This window comes from Oncorhynchus kisutch, linkage group LG22 (assembly GCF_002021735.2).
Source record: "Oncorhynchus kisutch isolate 150728-3 linkage group LG22, Okis_V2, whole genome shotgun sequence".
NCBI classification, from domain to species: domain Eukaryota; kingdom Metazoa; phylum Chordata; class Actinopteri; order Salmoniformes; family Salmonidae; genus Oncorhynchus; species Oncorhynchus kisutch.
In genome coordinates this window covers 48,141,019-48,168,601 of record NC_034195.2, presented here as the reverse complement: position 1 = coordinate 48,168,601, position 27,583 = coordinate 48,141,019, and the positions used below count along the sequence as shown (strand labels likewise).

Here is a 27,583-nt window from a genome sequence, read left to right as displayed (position 1 = left end):
GCGACCGACCGACCGAGAGAGCGAGCTGGTTCAGACCAAAATGGGCTAGCCTAGTTATTCAGATAGTTCTAGATTTGCAGCACAATGCTGAGGTCTGTAGCAGTGTAAAGCAAGATGGAGGGAAGGAGAATGAGGAGAGAGGTAGACTCCTGTGGTCTTCTCCAGTTGCGGTTCTGCTCAACATGAGCTCTGCCGGTGTGTTGACACAGTTTGTCTCTCAGGTGATTAATGCAACATCACTTCACACGAAGGTCACTCCAGATACCAGAGAAACATAACGTTATATTAGTCGCCTAATGTTGTGCCTGGAAAGAAGGTGTGTGTTTATAGGCCATTCTTTGATTAGAAGACCTGCTAATGGATGGAATGTGGATGCTTCCTCAGATACACCTGTCCTTAGCGATGAGGAGCATGATGTACTGTGGTGCTGTGGGGCTCAGTTGATAAGGGCATGATGTACTGTGGTGCTCAGATGGTAAGAGCATGATGTACTGTGGTGCTCAGATGGTAAGAGCATGATGTACTGTGGGGCTCAGTTGGTAAGAGCATGATGTACTGTGGTGCTGTGGGGCTCAGTTGGTTGGAGCATGATGTACTATGGTGCTGTGGGGCTCAGTTGGTTGGAGCATGATGTACTATGGTGCTGTGGGGCTCAGTTGGTTGGAGCATGATGTACTGTGGAGCTGTGGTGCTCATTTGGTTGGAGCATGATGTACTGTGGTACTGTGGGGCTCAGTTGGTAAGAGCATGATGTACTGTGGTGCTGTGGGGCTCAGTTGGTAAGAGCATGATGTACTGTGGGGCTCAGTTGGTAAGAGCATGATGTACTGTGGTGCTGTGGGGCTCAGTTGGTTGGAGCATGATGTACGGTGGTGCTGTGGGGCTCAGTTGGTTGGAGCATGATGTACTATGGTGCTGTGGGGCTCAGTTGGTTGGAGCATGATGTACTGTGGAGCTGTGGTGCTCATTTGGTTGGAGCATGATGTACTGTGGAGCTGTGGGGCTCAGTTGGTAAGAGCATGATGTACTGTTGAGCTGTGGGGCTCAATTGGTAAGAGCATGATGTACTGTGGAGCTGTGGGGCTCAGTTGGTTGGAGCATGATGTACTGTGGAGCTGTGGGGCTCAGTTGGTAAGAGCATGATGTACTGTGGAGCTGTGGGGCTCAGTTGGTTGGAGCATGATGTACTGTGGAGCTGTGGGGCTCAGTTGGTTGGAGCATGATGTACTGTGGAGCTGTGGGGCTCAGTTGGTTGGAGCATGATGTACTGTGGAGCTGTGGGGCTCAGTTGGTAAGAGCATGATGTACTGTTGAGCTGTGGGGCTCAGTTGGTTGGAGCATGATGTACTGTGGAGCTGTGGGGCTCAGTTGGTTGGAGCATGATGTACTGTGGAGCTGTGGGGCTCAGTTGGTTGGAGCATGATGTACTGTGGAGCTGTGGGGCTCAGTTGGTAAGAGCATGATGTACTGTGGAGCTGTGGGGCTCAGTTGGTTGGAGCATGATGTACTGTTGAGCTGTGGGGCTCAGTTGGTTGGAGCATGATGTACTGTGGAGCTGTGGGGCTCAGTTGGTAAGAGCATGATGTACTGTTGAGCTGTGGGGCTCAGTTGGTAAGAGCATGATGTACTGTGGAGCTGTGGGGCTCAGTTGGTTGGAGCATGATGTACTGTTGAGCTGTGGGGCTCAGTTGGTAAGAGCATGATGTACTGTGGAGCTGTGGGGCTCAGTTGGTAAGAGCATGATGTACTGTGGAGCTGTGGGGCTCAGTTGGTTGGAGCATGATGTACTGTTGAGCTGTGGGGCTCAGTTGGTTGGAGCATGATGTACTGTGGAGCTGTGGGGCTCAGTTGGTTGGAGCATGATGTACTGTGGAGCTGTGGGGCTCAGTTGGTTGGAGCATGATGTACTGTTGAGCTGTGGGGCTCAGTTGGTTGGAGCATGATGTACTGTTGAGCTGTGGGGCTCAGTTGGTTGGAGCATGATGTACTGTTGAGCTGTGGGGCTCAGTTGGTTGGAGCATGATGTACTGTGGAGCTGTGGGGCTCAGTTGGTTGGAGCATGATGTACTGTTGAGCTGTGGGGCTCAGTTGGTAAGAGCATGATGTACTGTTGAGCTGTGGGGCTCAGTTGGTTGGAGCATGATGTACTGTTGAGCTGTGGGGCTCAGTTGGTTGGAGCATGATGTACTGTTGAGCTGTGGGGCTCAGTTGGTTGGAGCATGATGTACTGTTGAGCTGTGGGGCTCAGTTGGTTGGAGCATGATGTACTGTGGAGCTGTGGGGCTCAGTTGGTTGGAGCATGATGTACTGTGGAGCTGTGGGGCTCAGTTGGTTGGAGCATGATGTACTGTGGAGCTGTGGGGCTCAGTTGGTTGGAGCATGATGTACTGTTGAGCTGTGGGGCTCAGTTGGTTGGAGCATGATGTACTGTTGAGCTGTGGGGCTCAGTTGGTTGGAGCATGATGTACTGTGGAGCTGTGGGGCTCAGTTGGTTGGAGCATGATGTACTGTGGAGCTGTGGGGCTCAGTTGGTTGGAGCATGATGTACTGTGGAGCTGTGGGGCTCAGTTGGTTGGAGCATGATGTACTGTTGAGCTGTGGGGCTCAGTTGGTTGGAGCATGATGTACTGTGGAGCTGTGGGGCTCAGTTGGTTGGAGCATGATGTACTGTGGAGCTGTGGGGCTCAGTTGGTTGGAGCATGATGTACTGTGGAGCTGTGGGGCTCAGTTGGTTGGAGCATGATGTACTGTTGAGCTGTGGGGCTCAGTTGGTTGGAGCATGATGTACTGTTGAGCTGTGGGGCTCAGTTGGTTGGAGCATGATGTACTGTTGAGCTGTGGGGCTCAGTTGGTTGGAGCATGATGTACTGTTGAGCTGTGGGGCTCAGTTGGTTGGAGCATGATGTACTGTTGAGCTGTGGGGCTCAGTTGGTTGGAGCATGATGTACTGTTGAGCTGTGGGGCTCAGTTGGTTGGAGCATGATGTACTGTGGAGCTGTGGGGCTCAGTTGGTTGGAGCATGATGTACTGTTGAGCTGTGGGGCTCAGTTGGTTGGAGCATGATGTACTGTGGAGCTGTGGGGCTCAGTTGGTTGGAGCATGATGTACTGTTGAGCTGTGGGGCTCAGTTGGTTGGAGCATGATGTACTGTGGAGCTGTGGGGCTCAGTTGGTTGGAGCATGATGTACTGTTGAGCTGTGGGGCTCAGTTGGTTGGAGCATGATGTACTGTTGAGCTGTGGGGCTCAGTTGGTTGGAGCATGATGTACTGTGGAGCTGTGGGGCTCAGTTGGTTGGAGCATGATGTACTGTTGAGCTGTGGGGCTCAGTTGGTTGGAGCATGATGTACTGTGGAGCTGTGGGGCTCAGTTGGTAAGAGCATGATGTACTGTGGAGCTGTGGGGCTCAGTTGGTTGGAGCATGATGTACTGTTGAGCTGTGGGGCTCAGTTGGTTGGAGCATGATGTACTGTGGTACTGTGGGGCTCAGTTGGTTGGAGCATGATGTACTGTGGTACTGTGGGGCTCAGTTGGTTGGAGCATGATGTACTGTTGAGCTGTGGGGCTCAGTTGGTAAGAGCATGATGTACTGTTGAGCTGTGGGGCTCAGTTGGTTGGAGCATGATGTACTGTGGAGCTGTGGGGCTCAGTTGGTTGGAGCATGATGTACTGTGGAGCTGTGGGGCTCAGTTGGTAAGAGCATGATGTACTGTTGAGCTGTGGGGCTCAGTTGGTTGGAGCATGATGTACTGTGGAGCTGTGGGGCTCAGTTGGTTGGAGCATGATGTACTGTGGAGCTGTGGGGCTCAGTTGGTAAGAGCATGATGTACTGTTGAGCTGTGGGGCTCAGTTGGTTGGAGCATGATGTACTGTGGAGCTGTGGGGCTCAGTTGGTTGGAGCATGATGTACTGTGGAGCTGTGGGGCTCAGTTGGTTGGAGCATGATGTACTGTGGAGCTGTGGGGCTCAGTTGGTTGGAGCATGATGTACTGTGGAGCTGTGGGGCTCAGTTGGTTGGAGCATGATGTACTGTGGAGCTGTGGGGCTCAGTTGGTAAGAGCATGATGTACTGTGGAGCTGTGGGGCTCAGTTGGTTGGAGCATGATGTACTGTGGAGCTGTGGGGCTCAGTTGGTTGGAGCATGATGTACTGTGGAGCTGTGGGGCTCAGTTGGTTGGAGCATGATGTACTGTGGAGCTGTGGGGCTCAGTTGGTAAGAGCATGATGTACTGTTGAGCTGTGGGGCTCAGTTGGTTGGAGCATGATGTACTGTTGAGCTGTGGGGCTCAGTTGGTTGGAGCATGATGTACTGTGGAGCTGTGGGGCTCAGTTGGTAAGAGCATGATGTACTGTTGAGCTGTGGGGCTCAGTTGGTTGGAGCATGATGTACTGTTGAGCTGTGGGGCTCAGTTGGTTGGAGCATGATGTACTGTTGAGCTGTGGGGCTCAGTTGGTTGGAGCATGATGTACTGTTGAGCTGTGGGGCTCAGTTGGTTGGAGCATGATGTACTGTTGAGCTGTGGGGCTCAGTTGGTTGGAGCATGATGTACTGTGGAGCTGTGGGGCTCAGTTGGTTGGAGCATGATGTACTGTTGAGCTGTGGGGCTCAGTTGGTTGGAGCATGATGTACTGTTGAGCTGTGGGGCTCAGTTGGTTGGAGCATGATGTACTGTTGAGCTGTGGGGCTCAGTTGGTTGGAGCATGATGTACTGTGGAGCTGTGGGGCTCAGTTGGTTGGAGCATGATGTACTGTGGAGCTGTGGGGCTCAGTTGGTTGGAGCATGATGTACTGTTGAGCTGTGGGGCTCAGTTGGTTGGAGCATGATGTACTGTGGAGCTGTGGGGCTCAGTTGGTTGGAGCATGATGTACTGTGGAGCTGTGGGGCTCAGTTGGTTGGAGCATGATGTACTGTGGAGCTGTGGGGCTCAGTTGGTTGGAGCATGATGTACTGTTGAGCTGTGGGGCTCAGTTGGTTGGAGCATGATGTACTGTTGAGCTGTGGGGCTCAGTTGGTTGGAGCATGATGTACTGTTGAGCTGTGGGGCTCAGTTGGTTGGAGCATGATGTACTGTGGAGCTGTGGGGCTCAGTTGGTTGGAGCATGATGTACTGTGGAGCTGTGGGGCTCAGTTGGTTGGAGCATGATGTACTGTGGAGCTGTGGGGCTCAGTTGGTTGGAGCATGATGTACTGTTGAGCTGTGGGGCTCAGTTGGTTGGAGCATGATGTACTGTGGAGCTGTGGGGCTCAGTTGGTTGGAGCATGATGTACTGTTGAGCTGTGGGGCTCAGTTGGTAAGAGCATGATGTACTGTGGAGCTGTGGGGCTCAGTTGGTTGGAGCATGATGTACTGTGGAGCTGTGGGGCTCAGTTGGTAAGAGCATGATGTACTGTGGAGCTGTGGGGCTCAGTTGGTAAGAGCATGATGTACTGTGGAGCTGTGGGGCTCAGTTGGTTGGAGCATGATGTACTGTTGAGCTGTGGGGCTCAGTTGGTAAGAGCATGATGTACTGTGGAGCTGTGGGGCTCAGTTGGTTGGAGCATGATGTACTGTTGAGCTGTGGGGCTCAGTTGGTAAGAGCATGATGTACTGTTGAGCTGTGGGGCTCAGTTGGTTGGAGCATGATGTACTGTGGAGCTGTGGGGCTCAGTTGGTTGGAGCATGATGTACTGTGGAGCTGTGGGGCTCAGTTGGTAAGAGCATGATGTACTGTGGAGCTGTGGGGCTCAGTTGGTAAGAGCATGATGTACTGTGGAGCTGTGGGGCTCAGTTGGTAAGAGCATGATGTACTGTGGAGCTGTGGGGCTCAGTTGGTTGGAGCATGATGTACTGTGGGGCTCAGTTGGTAAGAGCATGATGTACTGTGGGGCTCAGTTGGTAAGAGCATGATGTACTGTGGGGCTCAGTTGGTAAGAGCATGATGTACTGTGGAGCTGTGGGGCTCAGTTGGTTGGAGCATGATGTACTGTGGGGCTCAGTTGGTTGGAGCATGATGTACTGTGGAGCTGTGGGGCTCAGTTGGTAAGAGCATGATGTACTGTGGAGCTGTGGGGCTCAGTTGGTTGGAGCATGATGTACTGTGGGGCTCAGTTGGTTGGAGCATGATGTACTGTGGAGCTGTGGGGCTCAGTTGGTAAGAGCATGATGTACTGTGGAGCTGTGGGGCTCAGTTGGTTGGAGCATGATGTACTGTGGTACTGTGGGGCTCAGTTGGTTGGAGCATGATGTACTGTGGAGCTGTGGGGCTCAGTTGGTAAGAGCATGATGTACTGTGGAGCTGTGGGGCTCAGTTGGTTGGAGCATGATGTACTGTTGAGCTGTGGGGCTCAGTTGGTAAGAGCATGATGTACTGTGGAGCTGTGGGGCTCAGTTGGTAAGAGCATGATGTACTGTGGAGCTGTGGGGCTCAGTTGGTTGGAGCATGATGTACTGTGGAGCTGTGGGGCTCAGTTGGTAAGAGCATGATGTACTGTGGAGCTGTGGGGCTCAGTTGGTTGGAGCATGATGTACTGTGGAGCTGTGGGGCTCAGTTGGTTGGAGCATGACGCTTTATAATGCAAATGTTGTGGGTTTAATTATCCGCAGCGGTTGTAGTCACTTTTGATTAAAGTGTCTGCTATTAAAGTGGCATACATACACTATCAAGATAAACCATACACTATCAAGATAAACCATACATTATCAAGATAAACCATACCTAAACTATCAAGATAAACCATACCTAAACTATCAAGATAAACCATACCTAAACTATCAAGATAAACCATACCTAAACTATCAAGATAAACCATACATTATCAAGATAAACCATACATACACTATCAAGATAAACCATACACTATCAAGATAAACCATACCTAAACTATCAAGGTAAACCATACACTATCAAGATAAACCATTCATACACTATCAAGATAAACCATACATTATCAAGATAAACCATACACTATCAAGATAAACCATACATTATCAAGATAAACCATACACTATCAAGATACACCATACATACACTATCAAGATAAACCAATAGTAGCGAGCCTGGTGGGTGTTCTTGTGTTTTCTACTGACTTTCAATGCAAAGATAATAAAGTTTCTACTTTGTACTTTTCCACTTCATCCTTTCATTCCAACTTATTCCATGAACAGTTGTGCACCGCAAGCAAAACACTAAAAACTGAAAGCTGTCATTTGAATACAACTGCAAGAGAATTGTGCTGCGTTTACCTTTTTCTGAGAGACTATCTAAATTACAATCTCTGTTTTCAGCATTATACCAAGCACATTCTCTGAGGTATTTCAAACCCACTGTTACTTTTTCCAGTCCAATGAATGGACTAAATGAAGCAATGATTTTCCCTCTGATAGAAAACTGTTCTGTGTGTTCAGTACTGTCTGACTCTTATGATGATGCATAGAGTCAGTGATGTAGAACTGCATCGCTGTGTAGAACCGAGGATTTTACTTAAACACTTGTTTCTCAAAGTGTTTTCTTGACTGATGTCATCTGTTTATCATATTGTTTTAGTTGATCAAGAATCATCCAGATGTCTGTAGGTGTGGTGATTAGCTTATTAGTCATATCTAAAATGGTCTCCACAACGTTCCGGAGTAAAGTTTTTCCTAGGGACATATCTAGGATCAGCTTCCCCTCCCCCAATCCTAACGTTAACCACTAGTGAGGGAAATGCGAAACTGACCCAAGAACAGCGTCTTGGGGCAACTTCACCCTACACCTCAGCACCACAGGAATATTATATTATCTATCGTATATCTAGGAACATGACATCATACATTTTCGGTGACTCGGGAAGTGGTCATGGGGTACCCAGGTGCGACCAGAACATACTTACAAAACCCCCAATTCCCAACAACTCCCAAAAGAACTCCCAACTCCCAACAACTCCCAAAAGAACCCCCAACTCCCAACAACTCCCAAAAGAACCCCCAACTCCCAACAACTCCCAAAAGATCCCCCAACTCCCAACAACTCCCAAAAGAACCCCCAACTCCCAACAACTCCCAAAAGAATCCCCAACTCCCAAAAGAACCCCCAACGATTATCGTCAATTTCCAGCAACTCAGTTTCGAGACCTTACATAGTCTAGGTAGGCAGTCCATTAAAGCACTATATCAATAGCTGTATCTTTACAGTAAGTGTAGTTATAACTGTAATCTCTCCCCTCTCCACATTACAGGTGAATGGGAAGGACCTCTCCAAGGCCAGTCATGACGAGGCAGTGGAGGCGATCCGCTCTGCTAAGGACCCTATTGTGGTGCAGGTGCTCAGGAGGAACCCTGTTAGCCGCGGAGGACATGTTGGCTCCACTCAGGAAGTGCACGTGGTGGACGTTTGCACGCAGACAGACATCACCTTCGAACACATCATGGCCCTGGCCAAGCTCCGAGCCACCACCCCTCCCGTGCCTGACATCTGCCCTTTCCTGCTGTCTGACAGGTAAGATCTGATTTGGGCCCGTATTAAAAAAGCCGCTCAAAGTAAGAATTCTGATCTAGGATCAGGTCCCACATGTCCATGTGATTGTATTCATTGTGATCTGAAGGCAAAACTGATATCTGGTATATGTCCCTTCCTGTTGTCTGACGAGTAGGCTCTGATCTGAGTTATTCAAACACACACCACTGTCTGGGATGTCAGGGACAGTTTTCCCAAAGCCTTGAAAGCTAAAGTAGTACATTATTTGCCTTGCCAACCCAGAATCAAACCACTCAAAGAACAGCAAAGTACAGTACTCCCTCTCGCTGGATTGTGGAGAGAAATAATGTACTGCTTTAGCTATGAAAACATTGACTGAATACTTTAGCTATGAAGATCTGAGAATGAGTTGGATTGTTTATGCGCACAATACAATACCATTTCAAGGCTTGAAACGTGAATGCAATGCCAAAAGGACCCATCTCTTATGGTGTGTCAAATAAATCAAGGCGTACAACATCTGAGATTCTTGAGGTAGACCCTTATAATTTAGACTGGGGTTTCCTCGAAGACAACACAAGAAAACGTGTTCATTATTTTCTCTTTCGGTTCGTTTTTTGTTCATATTGTATTAATCTCTAAGGGGAAGCATACTGTGAAGAAGATAACGTCTGGCGTGAGAATATCTGGGTTCTCCTCTATGGAGTGAAAGATTAGCTGTGCCGGGGGCTTCTCTCTACACAAGGGGTATATTAAGTTGATCATTCATTCCAGCAACATCCCATGGATGATTGTCTTAGATTCTTCAAGTATCCAATATCAGTTAGTTACATTAAATAAATCAAGTATCCAATATCAGTTAGTTACATTAAATAAATCAAGTATCCAATATCAGTTAGTTACATTAAATAAATCAAGTATCCAATATCAGTTAGTTACATTAAATAAATCAAGTATCCAATATCAGTTAGTTACATTAAATAAATCAAGTATCCAATATCAGTTAGTTACATTAAATAAATCAAGTATCCAATATCAGTTAGTTACATTAAATAAATCAAGTATTGAGTTGGAGTCACATTCAGCGCCAAGTCTTGTCATTTCATTCAGAGATCAGATTTGTTTTATACAGTAAGTCTGTTATAATACTGTCACAGAAGAAAAAACGACCTGTGTCAAATTGAGACTAACCATGTTAAGCTATGACCAACCTTCACGTGTCACCCACACCCAACCCCTTTAATCCTGACCAACCTTCACGTGTCACCCACACCCAACCCCTTTAATCCTGACCAATCTTCACGTGTCACCCACACCCAACCCCTTTAATCCTGACCAACCTTCACGTGTCACCCACACCCAACCCCTTTAATCCTGACCAACCTTCACGTGTCACCCACACCCAACCCCTTTAATCCTGACCAACCTTCACGTGTCACCCACACCCAACCCCTTTAATCCTGACCAACCTTCACGTGTCACCCACACCCAACCCCTTTAATCCTGACCAACCTTCACGTGTCACCCACACCCAACCCCTTTTTATTTTATATTACCTTTATTTAACCAGGCAAGTCAGTTAAGAACAAATTCTTATTTTCAATGACGGCCTAGGAACAGTGGGTTAACTGCCTGTTCAGGGGCAGAAGGACAGATTTGTACCTTGTCAGCTCGAGGATTTGAACTTGCAACCTTTCGGTTACTAGTCCAACACTCTAACCACTAGGCTACCCTGCCGCCCTTTAATCCTGACCAGACCCTTTAAACCTGACCAGACCCTTTAAACCTGACCAGACCCTTTAAACCTGACCAGACCCTTTAAACCTGACCAGACCCTTTAAACCTGACCAGACCCTTTAAACCTGACTAGGCCCTTTAAACCTGACCAGACCTTTTAAACCTGACCAGACCCTTTAAACCTGACCAGACCCTTTAAACCTGACCAGACCCTTTAAACCTGACCAGACCCTTTAAACCTGACCAGACCCTTTAAACCTGACTAGGCCCTTTAAACCTGACCAGACCCTTTAAACCTGACCAGACCCTTTAAACCTGACCAGACCCTTTAAACCTGACCAGACCCTTTAAACCTGACCAGACCCTTTAAACCTGACCAGACCCTTTAAACCTGACCAGACCCATTAAACCTGACCAGACCCTTTAAACCTGACCAGACCCTTTAAACCTGACCAGACCTTTTTAAACCTGACCAGACCTTTTTAAACCTGACCAGACCCTTTAAACCTGACCAGACCTTTTTAAACCTGACCAGACCCTTTAAACCTGACCAACCCCTTTAAACCTGACCAGACCCTTTAAACCTGACCAGACCTTTTTAAACTTGACCAGACCCAACCCTTTGTTAGGTCATAATATAAGATCTTTCCACCAGTATATCACCACTACCCACACGGCCTGCTTGTAATAATTGGTGCTGTTTGGCATAGCCATTTGGTTTCATGGAAGGTTTACAAGGTGATTAAAGCGAATGGGATAATTAAAACCTTGAAACAGTGCAACATTCATTCACAGCCCAGTTGCAGCCCCGGGCTGGGCTCTTAAATGTAATCAATTTGATCAATAAAAAGTAAATATACTCCTCTTCATCTGCGATCAGGTGCACAGACCAAGGTTGTGGTAGATTTTATAGACACAACAAATGTTTGTTTCCCCCCCGTGTTTCAACTTGGCAGTAAAGCTGTGAAATTGTGTTACAGACACACGCACGCACGCACACACACACACACACACACACACGCGCACGCACGCACGCACGCACGCATGCACGCACGCACGCACGGGCACACACACACACACACACGTAGGCAAAGACACACACTCGGCCAACAATGTTACGATGTGCTGCAATGTTGTGGGAGCGCCAGAGGATATAACATTCTGACATTTACCATCCCAATCTTGTCACCAGAAGATTGTTTTGGGACAGAATAACACGTGGTAGTGTATACTTGCAGATACTATGCATTTCTGATGGGAATAAAGATACATTGCTCAATATGTTCAACAGTTTGCCGGAGTGAATATTGCAAGCCAAGAATAATATGTGTGACATTTGTTTCAACACTTTTTTTTGTTGCTGAAATTGCACCATAAACCATAAACAAAGCTCTGTAAAATTTGCTTTCTGAAGACAATGTGTAAAAATCATGGGACTTTGTCCAAAATCTACTCAAGGACAGGGATAGTGGGAGATAAGAGATTAAGTATGTGTGGAGTAATTTAATTGAACTCTCCTGGTATGCAGTGATTAATGAGAGGCAATGCTTTTATCCCCCAGCATGCAACATCATCCTAGACAGCACTGACACATCCTTTCTTCCTCTCCTTGTAGCTGTCCCATGCAGGGAAAATACAAAGAGAAGTCTGTCACTTACAGTCAGTGTATGTAAGAGAGAGATTATGTGAAATATAAACTCCCTCTAAATGTCCTTCTCTGTCTCTCTCTCTACTTCCCTCTCCTTCTCTCATCTCCCTTTCCCTCTGCATTTTCTCTCTCTACCTCCGTCCCTCCCTCCCCCATCTCTCCTGACAGTTGTCACTCTCTCCACACTATGGAACAGGAGTTCTATGAGGGGACAGACTACCTCTCCACCCTCCCAGACCAACAGAGGACAGAGGAGTTTGAGTACGAGGTAAGACTTGATTATGCCTCCCTACCGGCAAGGTTGTTAATAACGTTTGACAAACACAAACACACACACAGACACACTATATCTCATAATGGGGCTTTACCAATAAAGATTGTTTAGTTATAATTGACTCCACAGGCCTGTCCCTGGGGGGGATGTGGTAACAAATAGATTATAGGTCACATTATATCCAAACCACAGACAGCTCAGGATATCCACAGGACCTTTATAAATCAAATTGTATTTGTCACATGCTTCGTAAACAACAGGTTTAAACTAACAGTGAAATTCTTCCCAACATTGTAGAGAGAAAAATGGAAAAATGTATAGAAAAAACATACACGAGGAAAAAATAAATACACAATGAGTAACAATAACTTAGCTATATACACAGGTACCAGTACTGAGTCCATATGCGTTGATACTAGGTAATTGAGGTATATATAGGATGTACATATAGGTGATATGACTAGGTACAGTTAGTGCAAAAAGGGTCAATGCAGATAGTCCGGGTAGTTATTTGGTTAACTATTTAGCAATCTTTTGGCTTGGCTTGGTAGAATCTGTTCAGGGTCGTGTTGGTTCCAGACTTGGTGCATCAGTACTGCTTGCCGTGCGGTAGTAGAGTGAACAGTCTATGACTTGGGGACTGTAGTCTTTGACAATTTTTAGGGCCTCCCTCTGACACCTCCTGGTATCTGGATGGCAGGAATCTCGGTGCCAGTGATATAATGGGCCGTATGCACTACCCTCTGTAGTGCCTTGCGGTCAGATGCCGAGCCGTTGCCATACCAAGGAGTGATGCAGCCAGCTTTCAATGGTGCAGCCGTAGACCTTTTGAGGATCTGAGGGCCCATGCTAAATATTTTCAGCCTCCTGAGCAAGAAGAGGCTTTGTCGTGCCTTTTTCACAACTTTGGTGGTGTGTCGACCAGGTTAATTCCTTAGTGATTTGGACACAGAGGAACTTGAAGCTCTCCACCCGCTTCTCTACGGCCCTGTTGATGTGGATTGGGGCGTGCTCGGCCCTCCGTTTCCTGTCATCGACGATCAGCTCCTTTGTCTTGCTGATGTTGAGGGATAGGTTGTTGTCCTGGCACCAGAAGGGGAGTAAGCACTCACCCCTGAGGGGCCCCCGTGTTGAGGGTCAGCATGGTGGCCCATCAGGAAGTCTAGGATCCAGTTACAGAAGGAAGTGTTCAGTTCCAGGGTCCTGAGCTTAGTGATGAGCTTGGAGGGCACTATGGTGTTGAATGCTTAGCTGTAGTTAATGAACAGCATTCTCACATAGGTGTTCATCTAAGGCAGTGTGGAGTGCAATAACGAGATATGTTGGGGTGGTAGGCAAATTGGAATGGGTCCAGGGTGTCTGGGATGAGTTTGTTAATGATGACCAGCATTTCAAAGTATTTCATGGCAACAGATGTGAGTGCTACAGGGCAATAGTCCTTTAGACAAGTTACCTTGGTGTTCTTGTGCACAGGGGCTATGGTGGTCTGCTTGAAACATGTAGGTATTACAGACTGGGTCAGGGAGAGTTTGAAAATGCCAGTGAAGACACTTGCCAGCTGGTCAGAACATGCACTGAGCACTCGTTCTGGTAATCCGTGAATGTCAACCTGTTTAAAGGTCTTACTCACATCGGCTCCAGAGAGTGTGATCACACAGTCATCCGGGAACAGCTGGTTCTCTCATGCATGTTCAGTGTTGCTTGCCGAGAAATTAGCATAGAAGGCATTTCGCTCGTCTGGTAGGCTCGCGTCACTGGGAAGTTCATGGCTGGGTTTCCCTTTGTAATCCATGATATTTTGCAAGCTCTGTCAAATTCGATGCATAGATTTTAGTCTTGTATTGGCGCGTTGCCTGTTTAATGGCTCATCGAAGTTTGTAGCGGGATTTCTTATAAGCATCTTATTAGTGTCCCGCAGCTCTAGCCTTTAGCCCAGTGTGTTTGTTGCCTGTAATCCATTGCTTCTGGTTGAGATACTGTATGTACGTACGGTCAATGTGTGGACGACGTCGTTGATGCACTTATTAATGAAGTTGGTGACTGATGTAGTAAGCTCCTAAATGTTATTGGATGAACATATTCCAGGAAAATGGATTTCCGTTTCCTTGTATTAAAATCACCACGAGAAGCGCCGCCTCTGGAAGTGTATTTTCTTGTTTGCTTTTGGCCCTATACAGCTCGTTGAGTGTGGTCTTAGTGCCAGCATCGGTTGGTAAGTACAGCTACGAAAAATATAGATAAAAACTCTCTTGGGAAATAGTATGGTCTACAGCTTATAATGAGGTATTCTAACTCAGGCAAGCAAAAACACGAGACTTAATATTGTTAACAAAGAGACACACCCCTCCCCCTTCATCTACCCTGGCTACCGTCCGGTCTAAACGATGCAAGATGTACACTCACCGGACAGTTTATTAGGTACATCCACGTATTACGCCCAACAGCCTGAATTCTTCGGGGCATAGATTCTACAAGTCGGAAATGTTCCACAGGGATGTTGGTCCATGCTGACCCGATGGCATCACACAGTTGCTGCAGATTCGACGGCAGTACACCACCGGTACCAGCCTGTACCTTTGACAGCAGGAAGGATGGGTCCATATGGACTCATGCTGCTTACGCAAAATCCTGACTCTGCCATCAATATGACATAACAGGAACCAGGATTCGTCGGACCAGGCAATGTTTTTCCACTCCTCAAATGTCCAGTGTTGGTGATCGCGTGCCCACTGGAGCCGATTCTTCTTGTTTTTAGCTGATGGGATTGGAACCCGGTGTTGATCGGTGTGGTCGTCTGCTGCAATAACCCATCTGTGACAAGGATCGGCGGAGACAAAAGTTAAGATCAGCATTATACACCACAGCTACTGCCAATAGTGATGTTGTTCATGTACTTAATACTATGAGACCTTCATGAGGGAATATTCGTACATTGGTAATAACTCATTTGAAGTGAAGCAACCTCACACCCTTAAGTCCTGTCTTATTTGACCTGTCTGAGAAGGTGCGTGGTAAAGAAAAGGTGTCTGTTCTGCAAGTAACAAACAAGTATCAGGTGTTCCTTCCATAAATATGGTGTCTGTTCTGGTGTCTGTGTCTGGTGTCTGGTTCTGGTTCTGGTTCTGGTTCTGGTGTCTGGTGTCTGGTGTCTGTTCTGCAAGTAACAAACAAGTATCAGGTGTTCCTTCCATAAATATAAACCGTGTCCCCAAGTCAAACCATTTCTCTGCTTCCATCTGGATCTTCTACTTGATGTAAATGCAGATTAGACAGGAGGGGATGATATCCTGGCCTCATGTCGACACTTGGCTGTCTCAATCCAAAGCACTCCTCCTTTCATCATTCTGGACCACAGGGGGCTGCTGAGGGAAGGATGGCTCATCATAATGTCTGGAATGGAGTCAAATGAATGGTATGAAACACCTGGGAACCGAGAGGTTGATGTATTCGATACCATTCCATGAATTCCATTCCGGTCATTAGTATGAGCCCGTCCCCAGTGAAGGTAGCACTGTCCACCTGTGTCCTGGACTAATGTTCTTTTCACATGGTTGAGGACCAGACAAACTGTGCAACCAGCCTGGCTTTACTTTGAGTGATGTATGATGATTACATTTCCCCTCTTTTGTTTCATTTGAATTTGTTTGAATGCCTCGCTCCTTCCAGCCACTGAGCTTGAGTTATTCCACACCGTTCTTCTCTAAAGAGATTTGCTTATCCACTTCGTCGCCTCTGCCTCGGCATTAGAGTCAACGCAAATATAATATATTAAGCCTTTCTTCTTTATGCCTCATTTCTATTATCAAATCCTATTAGGAATGTGTGTTTGCAGCCTGCCTGCTTCTGTTTTTATTACATGCTTGGTAACGTATCGTATATTCCTTCACTTACCGTATGTCAATAGAATGTGTTCTAAGAAGAAGACAGTTTGGTGCTGAATGCCTCTATTTCAGAATGAGGTTTTGTTCATTCATTCATCTCAGCGAGAGGTTTCTGATATGACCTCAGTCTGAGAAATCACAATATGGGGTGTTGGATGGAGACATGTTGGGCTGGGGGGGAATGGGATAGGGTGCTCTTTTTGGGGAAAAAAGCAAATAAAAACATAATGAAAAAAATAAAAAAATAAATCACAATGTGAGCATCCTGCCATTACATCATAGAAGTCTAAAATAGGCCAAATGTTTCAATCAGCAAAGACCATTGAGGATTTCCTTTCACCTCACTGGCTTCAACAAATGTATGACCATCTGGTTCCTTTAGCCTCAATGCATATGTTTCTATTTCTGTAAACCGCATGCCCAGCAACCCAAGATGAGCATGACATTACGTCCAGTTATTGGGTCTATAACCGCCCAAAGACTGGACTAGACCTTCTGGATTAGTCTGGGGAACCGGTGATGTAGCCTTGTTGTTAGACATTTCATTATGGAGAAGATCATTCCTAGATGACCTGTACCTTAACAGAGACACTCTAGAGAGGAACATTAGATATCTCTTTCTCCCCGAGGAGAGGAGCCCCTTCCCTCTCTTTCTCCCTGAGGAGAGGAGCCCCTTCCCTCTCTTTCTCCCCGAGGAGAGGAGCCCCTTCCCTCTCTTTCTCCCCGAGGAGAGGAGCCCCTTCCCTCTCTTTCTCCCCGAGGAGAGGAGCCCCTTCCCTCTCTTTCTCCCCGAGGAGAGGAGCCCCTTCCCTCTCTTTCTCCCCGAGGAGAGGAGCCCCTTCCCTCTCTTTCTCCCCGAGGAGAGGAGCCCCTTCCCTCTGGCAGCCATCCACAGACACGTTTGTGACTGCTTTTTCAATTACTGGTAATCAAAGGCAGCGAATATTATGACAGCATCCAACACAGCCTGGCTGTGGGCGGCAGCCCCCTACCCCCACCCCCCAATCACGCCATCATAGTCATTAATTTACTGTCAGCCTGCCGCCACCATCCCCGCTCTGCCTCGCCGCCACACCGCAATCTCCCGGCTGAGAGCTCGCCCCGGGAAAATGAAGTAGAGGAAAAGGGAAGAGAGAAAGGGACCTCCGAGAGGGTGTGTGTGTGTGTGATGGATCAAGAGAAGGGGCCCGTTGCCTTATCAAGGATTTAGACACCAGTGTGTGTGTGGGAGGAGGGGGGGGAGGGATGTGTGTGTGTGTGGATGCATGTTTGTGTGTCTGGAATTGGAAGAGGTTGTCTGTGTGCACACACTGGCGTTTCATCCAACTTGTACTAATCACATCTATCTGTTTTGCCTGCTAATTTTGCCACAGGTAATCTCTACTTTACCACCACATAGTCATTAATTAGGCACTAACTTCAGGTCTTTTCCACTCAAGGAGATGGGGAAGACATTACACTTCACACACTTTCACTCGCCTTCGGGATCATTTGTTAATTAGCGAGATCATTCCCACAGTTATGGCACGTTCATTGACGTCATCTACATTCACACCACACACTTTCATGGTATCGGTGGCTAAGTTGTGTGCTACATTTTTGGCTAGATGTCTTCGAGACATTCCCATCTAACATTTACAGATATTTTAAACATTCCTATTGCATGTGTACTCCCGTAATCTACATCGACACCACCTACTGCTTCCTGTCTTTCGTATTGCATCATGAATCCATCAGTAGTTATAATATCTCTGGTTGGATGACGACAAAACAATACCCCATTAGTAGTAGTTATAATATCTCTGGTTGGATGATGACGACAATACCCCATTAGTAGTAGTTATAATATCTCTGGTTGGATGATGACAACAATACCCCATTAGTAGTAGTTATAATATCTCTGGTTGGATGATGACAACAATACCCCATTAGTAGTAGTTATAATATCTCTGGTTGGATGATGACAACAATACCCCATTAGTAGTAGTTATAATATCTCTGGTTGGATTATGTTTTTATTTGCCTTATTTGATATCTATTCAGCCGTAAATCCTTTCATCCCATTTTCTTTCATATCCCCTTTCATATCAGTGAGGGGGAAGGTGTTATAGCTCTGAATTACCTATATAGTTCTCTATGTTTGAGGGTGTCATATCTCTCTATTCCCTATATAGTTCTCTATGTTTGAGGGTGTCATATCTCTCTATTCCCTATATAGTTCTCTATGTTTGAGGGTGTCATATCTCTCTATTCCCTATATAGTTCTCTATGTTTGAGGGTGTCATATCTCTCTATTCCCTATATAGTTCTCTATGTTTGAGGGTGTCATATCTCTCTATTCCCTATATAGTTCTCTATGTTTGAGGGTGTCATAGCTCTTAATTCCCTATATAGTTCTCTATGTTTGAGGGTGTCATAGCTCTCTATTCCCTATATATTTATCTACGTTTGAGGGTGTCATAGCTCTCTATTCCCTATATAGTTCTCTATGTTTGAGGGTGTCATATCTCTCTATTCCCTATATATTTATCTACGTTTGAGGGTGTCATATCTCTCTATTCCCTATATATTTATCTACGTTTGAGGGTGTCATAGCTCTCTATTCCCTATATAGTTCTCTATGTTTGAGGGTGTCATATCTCTCTATTCCCTATATATTTATCTACGTTTGAGGGTGTCATAGCTCTCTATTCCCTATATAGTTCTCTATGTTTGAGGGTGTCATATCTCTCTATTCCCTATATAGTTCTCTATGTTTGAGGGTGTCATATCTCTCTATTCCCTATATATTTATCTACTTTTGATAGTGTCATAGCTCTCTATTCCCTATATAGTCCTCTATGTTTGAGGGTGTCATATCTCTCTATTCCCTATATAGTCCTCTATGTTTGAGGGTGCCATTTGGGGTACATTCCTAGTTTCAGAGACAGTGGATTTAAAGATCTGAGGTGTTGTCTGGTGGTGTCTTCCAGCCTTTGGTCTGTGATCCCCCTCTTGCCCCTTCCTTCCAAAGCGGGTGATATGACTGACAGGTGGAACCAGCCAACCCACAGATATCACAGAGGGAATGAAACCTTTATTTCTTCTCCCCTCCCACCCGCTATCCTCCACCCTGCAGACCCTTCTTATCCATACACACACACACATATATACACATACACACAAACACATTTACACACATACACACACACACACACACACACACACACATATATACACATACACACAAACACATTTGCACACACACACACACACACACACACACACACACACACACACACACACACACACACACACACACACACATATATACACATACACACAAACACACATACACACACACACACACACACACAAACATATATACACATACACATATACACACAAACACTTTTACACACATACACACACACACACACACACAAACACATTTACACACATACACACACACACACACAAACATATATACACATACACACAAACACATTTACACACATACACACACACACACACACAAACATATATACACATGCACATATACACACAAACACATTTACACACACACACACAAACATATATACACATGCACATATACACACAAACACATTTACACACACACACACACACAAACATATATACACATACACACAGCCACACAAACATATATACACATACACATATACACACAAACACATTTACACACATACACACACACACAAACATTTACACACACACACACAAACATATATACACATACACACAAACACATTTACACACATACACACACACACACACACACAAACATATATACACACACACACAAACAAACATATATACACATACACACACATACACACAAAAACATTTACGGACATACACTGTCGTGTCTTTAGCGGATTAAGTGATATGACATGCTATTCTATAATTTCTCCGTAATTAATATCACCTGATTGAGCTAATCATGTAAATGTAATTAACTAGAGAGTCGGGGCACCACGAAATAATATTTATAGTGTCACGTTCTGACCATAGTTCTTGTGTGTTTTCCCTTGTTTTAGTGTTGGTCAGGACGTGAGCTGGGTGTGCATTCTATGTTGTATGTCTAGTTTGTCTATTTCTATGTTTGGCCTGATATGGTTCTCAATCAGAGGCAGGTGTTAGTCATTGATTGGGAACCATATTTAGGCAGCCGGTTTTTGTGTTGGTTTTTGTGGGTGGTTGTTTCCTGTCTTTGTGTTCTCTGCACCAGATAGGACTGTTTCGGTTTTGCCACATTTGTTATTTTGTATTTGTGTTCATGTTTAGTTTTTCTTATTAAAAAACCATGAACTCTAACCACGCAGCATTTTGGTCCTCCTCTCCTTCGACGGAAGAAAGCCGTTACATATAGAGCTGTTATCTTCCGAATAAACTCTTAAAGACCTAGTAATATTTTACATCAATAGCAGTCAATATCAATCGTCATCTTAATTCAGTCTCATCTGAAAGTTTTAAATTCTTGGTTATCTGCAATAACCCTGGCTAACAATTTGAATCAGCAATACAAAATTGGGTTTAATTATTTATTTACTAAATATCTAACTAATCAGACCGAATTACACATACACATAATTAAATCATAACTTGATTACAAATTACGTCATAAAGGAAAATTTCCCTGGCGGGCGGGAACAGATATGACAGCTTGTTACACAAAGGAAAAGGGCTGGGTTTGAGTGAAAGAGTGGGAAGACTGAGGGACACAGGGAGAAGCTGTGCTATCGTAAATACAGTATCTGATGCATTCTAAATTACCGCCCATTTGGAAAAGGAAAATGCAATAAATATTTACTCTGAGCTGCGCTTCGGTAGGTTGGTGGTAGATGGAAGGCCGTGTTGCCCAACGAGTCCTTTGAAGAATGTCTCTGGTTATCAATTGGATACATTGTAGTAACGTTGTTGTGTGCTAGACGGGATACTCTGTCTGTTCCTTCCTAACCCTCGTTTGCAGCTGCTGTTGCTAACTCAACAGCTAGGAGGTATCACTTCTGTAGTGAATAAGAGTTCACAGTTCATACCATTCGCCACCAAAGCTCACGCTGATGTTGGCTTCGTTCTGTAGTTATTATCTGAACCATTCTGACATAGAACCGTCGTCCTACATCCTCGGAACAGGAAGTTATATTGTCGTCAAGGGCTTATATAGGAAGGGGAGAGGAGGGCGTGTTTGAAAAGTTTTCGCAGGGGCGGGCCACTGATTGAGCAGCCCTATCTTATGAAAATCCAAATCTCTCATTTTAGAAGCTAAAATCACATTTCATCCCATCACAAATAATTTCATATTCAAACATTTAAATTGAACAACAATTCCATGTGAAACCGATAACTCTGATGTGTAGACTTTCCACTGTAGAGTTTATCATCTTATCATTGATGAGAATGTCTCAGATGACAACCGAACTGACATCATATTCTTTAAGTACCACCGCATATGTTCAATTGGTCGGATTACCAGAATATAGTTCATTTCCCCCCACCTTCTAATGTTCCCCGAATCTCAATGTTAACCAAGGGTTTTGAAAATGACACCTCAGTAGGGTAGAGAGAGGAAAAAGGGGGGAAGAGGTATTTATGGCTGTCATAAACCTACCCCCCAGGCCAACGTCATGACAACACATACACACAAACACACACACACACACATATATACACACACACACACAAACACATATATACACACAAACACATACACACATACGCTCACACACATACGCACACACACATACACATATACAATCACACACACACAGGAGGGGTCTGTGGTTGTAACTGCTCTAATAAAGGCCTTATGGAGAGGTCATTTCACACTTGGTTCCCCTCAACACCCCTGACGTGTTTTATCATTGGTTCCCCTTAACACCCCTGACGTGTTTTATCATTGGCTCCCCTTAACACCCCTGACGTGTTTCATCATTGGTTCCCCTCAACACCCCTGCCGTGTTTTATCATTGGTTCCCCTCAACACCCCTGACGTGTTTTATCATTGGTTCCCCTTAACACCCCTGATGTGTTTTATCATTGGTTCCCCTCAACACCCCTGACGTGTTTTATCATTGGTTCCCCTTAACACCCCTGACGTGTTTTATCATTGGTTCCCCTTAACACCCCTGATGTGTTTTATCATTGGTTCCCCTTAACACCCCTGACGTGTTTTATCATTGGTTCCCCTCAACACCCCTGATGTGTTTTATCATTGGTTCCCCTCAACACCCCTGACGTGTTTTATCATTGGTTCCCCTCAACACCCCTGACGGTTTGGTAAAAACAAGGCTAACTGGTATATTTGGTGTGTTCCTACAGTACTGCTCCATGTTGTCTGTACTGTAGCCTTCCGTATTGCATGGGGTGTAATGCATTTTTTAAAGTGATGGTCGAGATGTCATATCCTTCTATTTTCAGTGATCTACAGAGAGTTTAAATGTACGTTACATTAGTGCAAGCTGCAGAACATGATAGTAATCAAAAACAGAGGCCAATTGTGTCTGACAGACAGACAGACAGACAGACAGACAGACAGACAGACGGACGGACGGACGGACGGACGGACGGACGGACGGACGGACGGACGGACGGACGGTCGGACGGACGGACGTGTAACGGTTTTCTATGGTCAGGGTGTGACAGTAGGGTTAATCTCCATTTGAATTGAAGGCAGTCAATTCAGGAAGTAAACTAAAAATGTATACAATAAAAAAATGTAAAGGCATTTATTTTCAATTACTTCTCAATAAACTGAAAACTAGAAGTTATATATTTTAAAATAATTTTAAATTAATATCACTTCCTGAATAGTCTGGCCCTATCCATGAGACCTCAGAAGATAGGACTACTTCAGTGCAGGTGCCACAACTCTGAATATATCCACCAATATTAGCATAATTACATGAGTTTATTTACCAACTAATAGTCTTATATTAGGCTGTATGTAACTGCTCAGTAAAAACACTCGATAGCTTCTGGTAGTGATCAAAGTGGCCACTGATCAGAGAACGTCTTTCAACATGAAACTCTTAACAGTTAAGATGAGCTCTTTCCCAACCAAAGTCAATATGTGTTTTGATAACAAGTAGGGTATGATGTGTGGCTACAGCTTCAATAACTGACTTGTTTATACATTGACAGACTTGTCACAACTACAATAACATTTTAATGTGGTCGCTTTGGTATCACAATATGCTAATGAATGTAAAGGATTGCATTCATGTAGAGCTTTTCATTAGGTCTCATGGTACTTTATATTGCTACTGCATCTCTCAATGTAAATCTCTATCTGCTTTTGAAATCAAGGTCATCCTTTCAAAAGCAATGTTAATGTAATCTGAAAGTAGCCTAACATCTCCAGGACATCTGACTTCTCATACTCAAATGTGTGTCCTCTGCATTCACGCAGGTCATTTCCACAGTGTCAACTGTGACACCATACTGGTTACTGTTATAGTCTGGTTATAGGCTGGTTACTGTTATAGTCTGGTTATAGTCTAGTTAGTGTTATAGTCTGGTTAGTGTTATAGGCTGGTTATAGTCTAGTTAGTGTTATAGTCTGGTTAGTGTTATAGGCTGGTTATAGTCTAGTTAGTCTTATAGTCTGGTTGGTGTTATAGTCTGGTTAGTGTTATAGTCTGGTTAGTGTTATAGTCTGGTTGCTGTTATAGTCTGGTTGGTGTTATAGTCTGGTTAGTGTTATAGTCTGGTTAGTGTTATAGTCTGGTTAGTGTTATAGTCTGGTTAGTGTTATAGTCTGGTTAGTTTTATAGTCTGGTTGGTGTTATAGTCTGGTTAGTTTTATAGTCTGGTTAGTGTTATAGTCTGGTTAGTTTTATAGTCTGGTTAGTTTTATAGTCTGGTTGGTGTTATAGTCTGGTTGGTGTTATAGTCTGGTTGGTGTTATAGTCTGGTTAGTGTTATAGTCTGGTTAGTGTTATAGTCTGGTTAGTGTTATAGTCTGGTTAGTTTTATAGTCTGGTTGGTGTTATAGTCTGGTTAGTTTTATAGTCTGGTTAGTGTTATAGTCTGGTTAGTTTTATAGTCTGGTTAGTTTTATAGTTTGGTTGGTGTTATAGTCTGGTTAGTGTTATAGTCTGGTTAGTTTTATAGTCTGGTTAGTTTTATAGTCTGGTTAGTTTTATAGTCTGGTTAGTGTTATAGTCTGGTTAGTTTTATAGTCTGGTTGGTGTTATAGTCTGGTTAGTTTTATAGTCTGGTTGGTGTTATAGTCTGGTTAGTGTAATAGTCTGGTTAGTGTTATAGTCTGGTTAGTTTTATAGTCTGGTTGGTGTTATAGTCTGGTTAGTGTTATAGTCTGGTTAGTGTTATAGTCTGGTTAGTTTTATAGTCTGGTTAGTGTTATAGTCTGGTTAGTTTTATAGTCTGGTTGGTGAGTGTCTCTGTGCTCTCTGCCCTGTCTCTCTCTCTGTAGTAGGTAGAGAACTATGTCGACAGCCAGCAAAACGTATTAGTGTTGTTGTCCTTGTGTGGTTGGTCTGGTTGTTGACCTCTGTTCTCTGTCTCTCTTTAGGAGGTGGAGCTGTGTCGACTCAACAGCCAGGAGAAGCTGGGCCTGACGTTGTGCTACAGGACAGATGAGGAGGAGGACATGACCATCTACGTCAGCGAGGTGAGACCAGGGCAGAACTGGGACTAAGCATGGTGGTGGTGGTGGTGCTGGTCCTTCTTCTTCTTCTTCTGGAAGATTAGCTGACGTTATGGCATTAAGTAATGTGGGACCCTTCTACACCACTTCAGTCACTGTGTGGCTAAAAGTAAACATAGTGATATACCTTGGAACTAATAGACAATAATAGACCTTCATTAGTTGTGACTGTTATGACTTCTATAAATGGTGCGGTGGAGGAGTCAAACGCAGAGATAATAAGGTAATATCATATGTAAATCTATTTATTCCAACGACAGCAGAGACATGGACATGCCAACACTAGGGTGTATGAAACAACCTGTCCAAAATACACAGGACTAAAACTGTCCGGAGAAGAATGAGAATACACTTCTACACCAACACCAAAATAACAGAGAACAAGCCCGCACAAATACCCAGCGGGCCTAGTGCCCTTAAATAGCCTACCAACAACACTAACTCAAAACAGGTGTACCCAATTAAACCCAATAAACAGAAACAAAAGGAAAGGGAATCGATGGCAGCTAATAGGCCGGCGACGACGACCGCCGAGCGCCGCCCGAACAGGAAGAGGCACCATCTTCGGCGGGATTCGTGACAGTGACATCTAATAGCTTACTTTAATATTCATGCATGGAACATAACTGCATGGCTGCTTTTGGTGCAATCACCTCAAGATAATGAAAATATAGAATATTTGGAGAATCGATCAATTAATATGATTACACTGACTAAAAAGACATCAATCGCTCTGTGGCACTTAATCACTTCTCATAGCAATAATGTAGATGAAAAGTATTCATCTTTCTTTGAGTGTACTTGTTTGTTCTTCAAATAGAACTGACATGTTTTGTGAGCTGAGGCTACACTTTTTGTGCCCCCAGAAGTTCTTTTTCCTCTCTCTTTGCCCACTTGTTGGCAGAACGTACAAAGCACTATCCTCCTCTCCTCCATTCTGCCGAACTCTCTCTCCCTCCGTCTCTCTCTTTCTCTCTCTCTCCGTCTCTCTCCATCTCTCTCTCTCTCTTTCTCTGTCGCTGTCATTCGTTTTAAGTTATCTCAGACCCGCAGGTATTTGCTCCGGAACGTAAGCTGAATACAGATCGCAGTAGTCTGTGTTGTTACGGGCTGCTTTCCTCTTGTGTGTTCAGTCTATAAAAAGTGAAGCCAAGGAGAACGTGCTTCATTTAGATGAGTCCCTACTGAATGTCACTACTTATTGAAGCTGGGTTTGAGACAGTGGATGGTGTGCCCTGTGTGACGTCACCGTTGTGATCATCACACCCTGATCTCACATTTAATATAAACTCAGCAAAAAAAGAAACGTCCCATTTTCAGGACCCTGTCTTTCAAATATCATTTGTAAAAATCCAAATAACTTCACAGATCTTCACTGTGAAAGGTTTAAACACTGTTTCCCATGCTTGTTCAATGAACCATAAACAATTAATGAACATGCACCTGTGGAACGGTCGTTAAGACACTAACAGCTTACAGACAGTAGTCAATTAAGGTCACAGTTATGAAAACTTAGAACACTAAAGGGGCCTTACTACTGACTCTGAAATACACCAAAAGAAAGATGCCCAGGGTCCCTGCTCACCTGCGTGAACGTGCCTTAGGCATGCTGCAAGAAGGCATGAGGACTGCAGATGTGGCCAGGGCAATAAATTGTGTGGGACCTGTTGGATCGGAGGGTGAGGGCTAGGGCCATTCCCCCCAGAAATTTCAGGGAACTTGCAGGTGCCTTGGTGAAAGAGTGGGGTAACATCTCACAGCAAGACCTGGCAAATCTGGTGCAGTCCATGAGAAGGAGATACACTGCAGTACTTAATGCAGCTGGTGGCCACCCCAGATACCGACTGTTACTTTGATTTTGACCCCCCCCCCCCCCCTTTGTTCAGGGACACATTATTCCATTTATGTTAGTCACATGTCTGTGGAACTTGTTCAGTTTATGTCTCAGTTGTTGAATCTTGTTATGTCCATGCAAATATTTACACATGTTAAGTTTCCTGAAAATAAACGCAGTTGACAGTGAGAGGACATTTCTTTTTTTGCTGAGTTTAGATAAACTATTCAATCTCATGCAACTATTTTGCAAGTCACCAGACGCACTAAGGACATCGAATGTCATCCTTTGTGTAGTATGACTTAGCTTAGTATATTATTTGAGAAGCATATATGCAGTGTTTATGAAGCCTTTATACCTGTTTTTATACTTTATTTATTTTAATTTTATTTCACCTTTATTTAACCAGGTAGGCTAGTTGAGAACAAGTTCTCATTTGCAACTGCGACCTGGCCGAGATAAAGCAATTGTATCACAATTCCAGTTGGTCAGAAGTTTAAGCCAGAAAATGATGTCATGGCTTTAGAAGCTTCAGATAGGCTAACTGACATCATTCGAGACAATTGGAGGTGTACTTGTTGAAGTGTTTCAAGGCCTACCTTCAAACTCAGTGCCTCTTTGCTTGACATCATGGGAAAATCAAAAGAAATCAGCAGACCTCAGAAAAAGAATTGTAGACCTCCACAAATCTGGTTCATCCTTGGGAGCAATTTCTAAACGCCTGAAGGTACAACGTGCATCTGTACAAACAATGGTATGCAAGTAAGTTCAGGAAGGAGACACGTTCTGTCTCCTAGAGATCAACGTACTTTGGTGCGAAAAGTGCAAATCAATCCCAGAACAACAGCAAAGGACCTTGTGAAGATGCTGGAGGAAACAGGTACAAAAGTATCTATATCCACAGTAAAACGAGTCCTATATCGACATAACCTGAAAGGCCGCTCAGCAAGGAAGAAGCCACTGCTCCAAAACCACTGCTCCAAGAAAGTCAAGGTATTGGAGTGGCCATCACAAAGCCCTGACCTCAATCCTATAGAACATTTGAGGGCAGAAGTGAAAAAGTGTGTGAGAGCAAGGAGGCCTACAAA

At 44.7% G+C, this 27,583-nt stretch overlaps 1 protein-coding gene across 1 annotated transcript in view; it reads left to right on the top strand.

The window, feature by feature from the left end:
- Positions 1-454: 454 nt before the first annotated feature.
- LOC109867038 (PDZ domain-containing RING finger protein 4-like) overlaps positions 455-27,583 on the top strand; it is a 41,770-nt gene continuing 14,641 nt past the window's right edge. Inside the window, exons 1-4 of the mRNA XM_031801449.1 lie at positions 455-475; positions 8,194-8,453; positions 11,986-12,085; positions 24,527-24,625. Coding sequence (XP_031657309.1) covers positions 455-475; positions 8,194-8,453; positions 11,986-12,085; positions 24,527-24,625 — 480 coding nt within the window. The remainder of the gene's footprint in view (positions 476-8,193; positions 8,454-11,985; positions 12,086-24,526; positions 24,626-27,583) is intronic.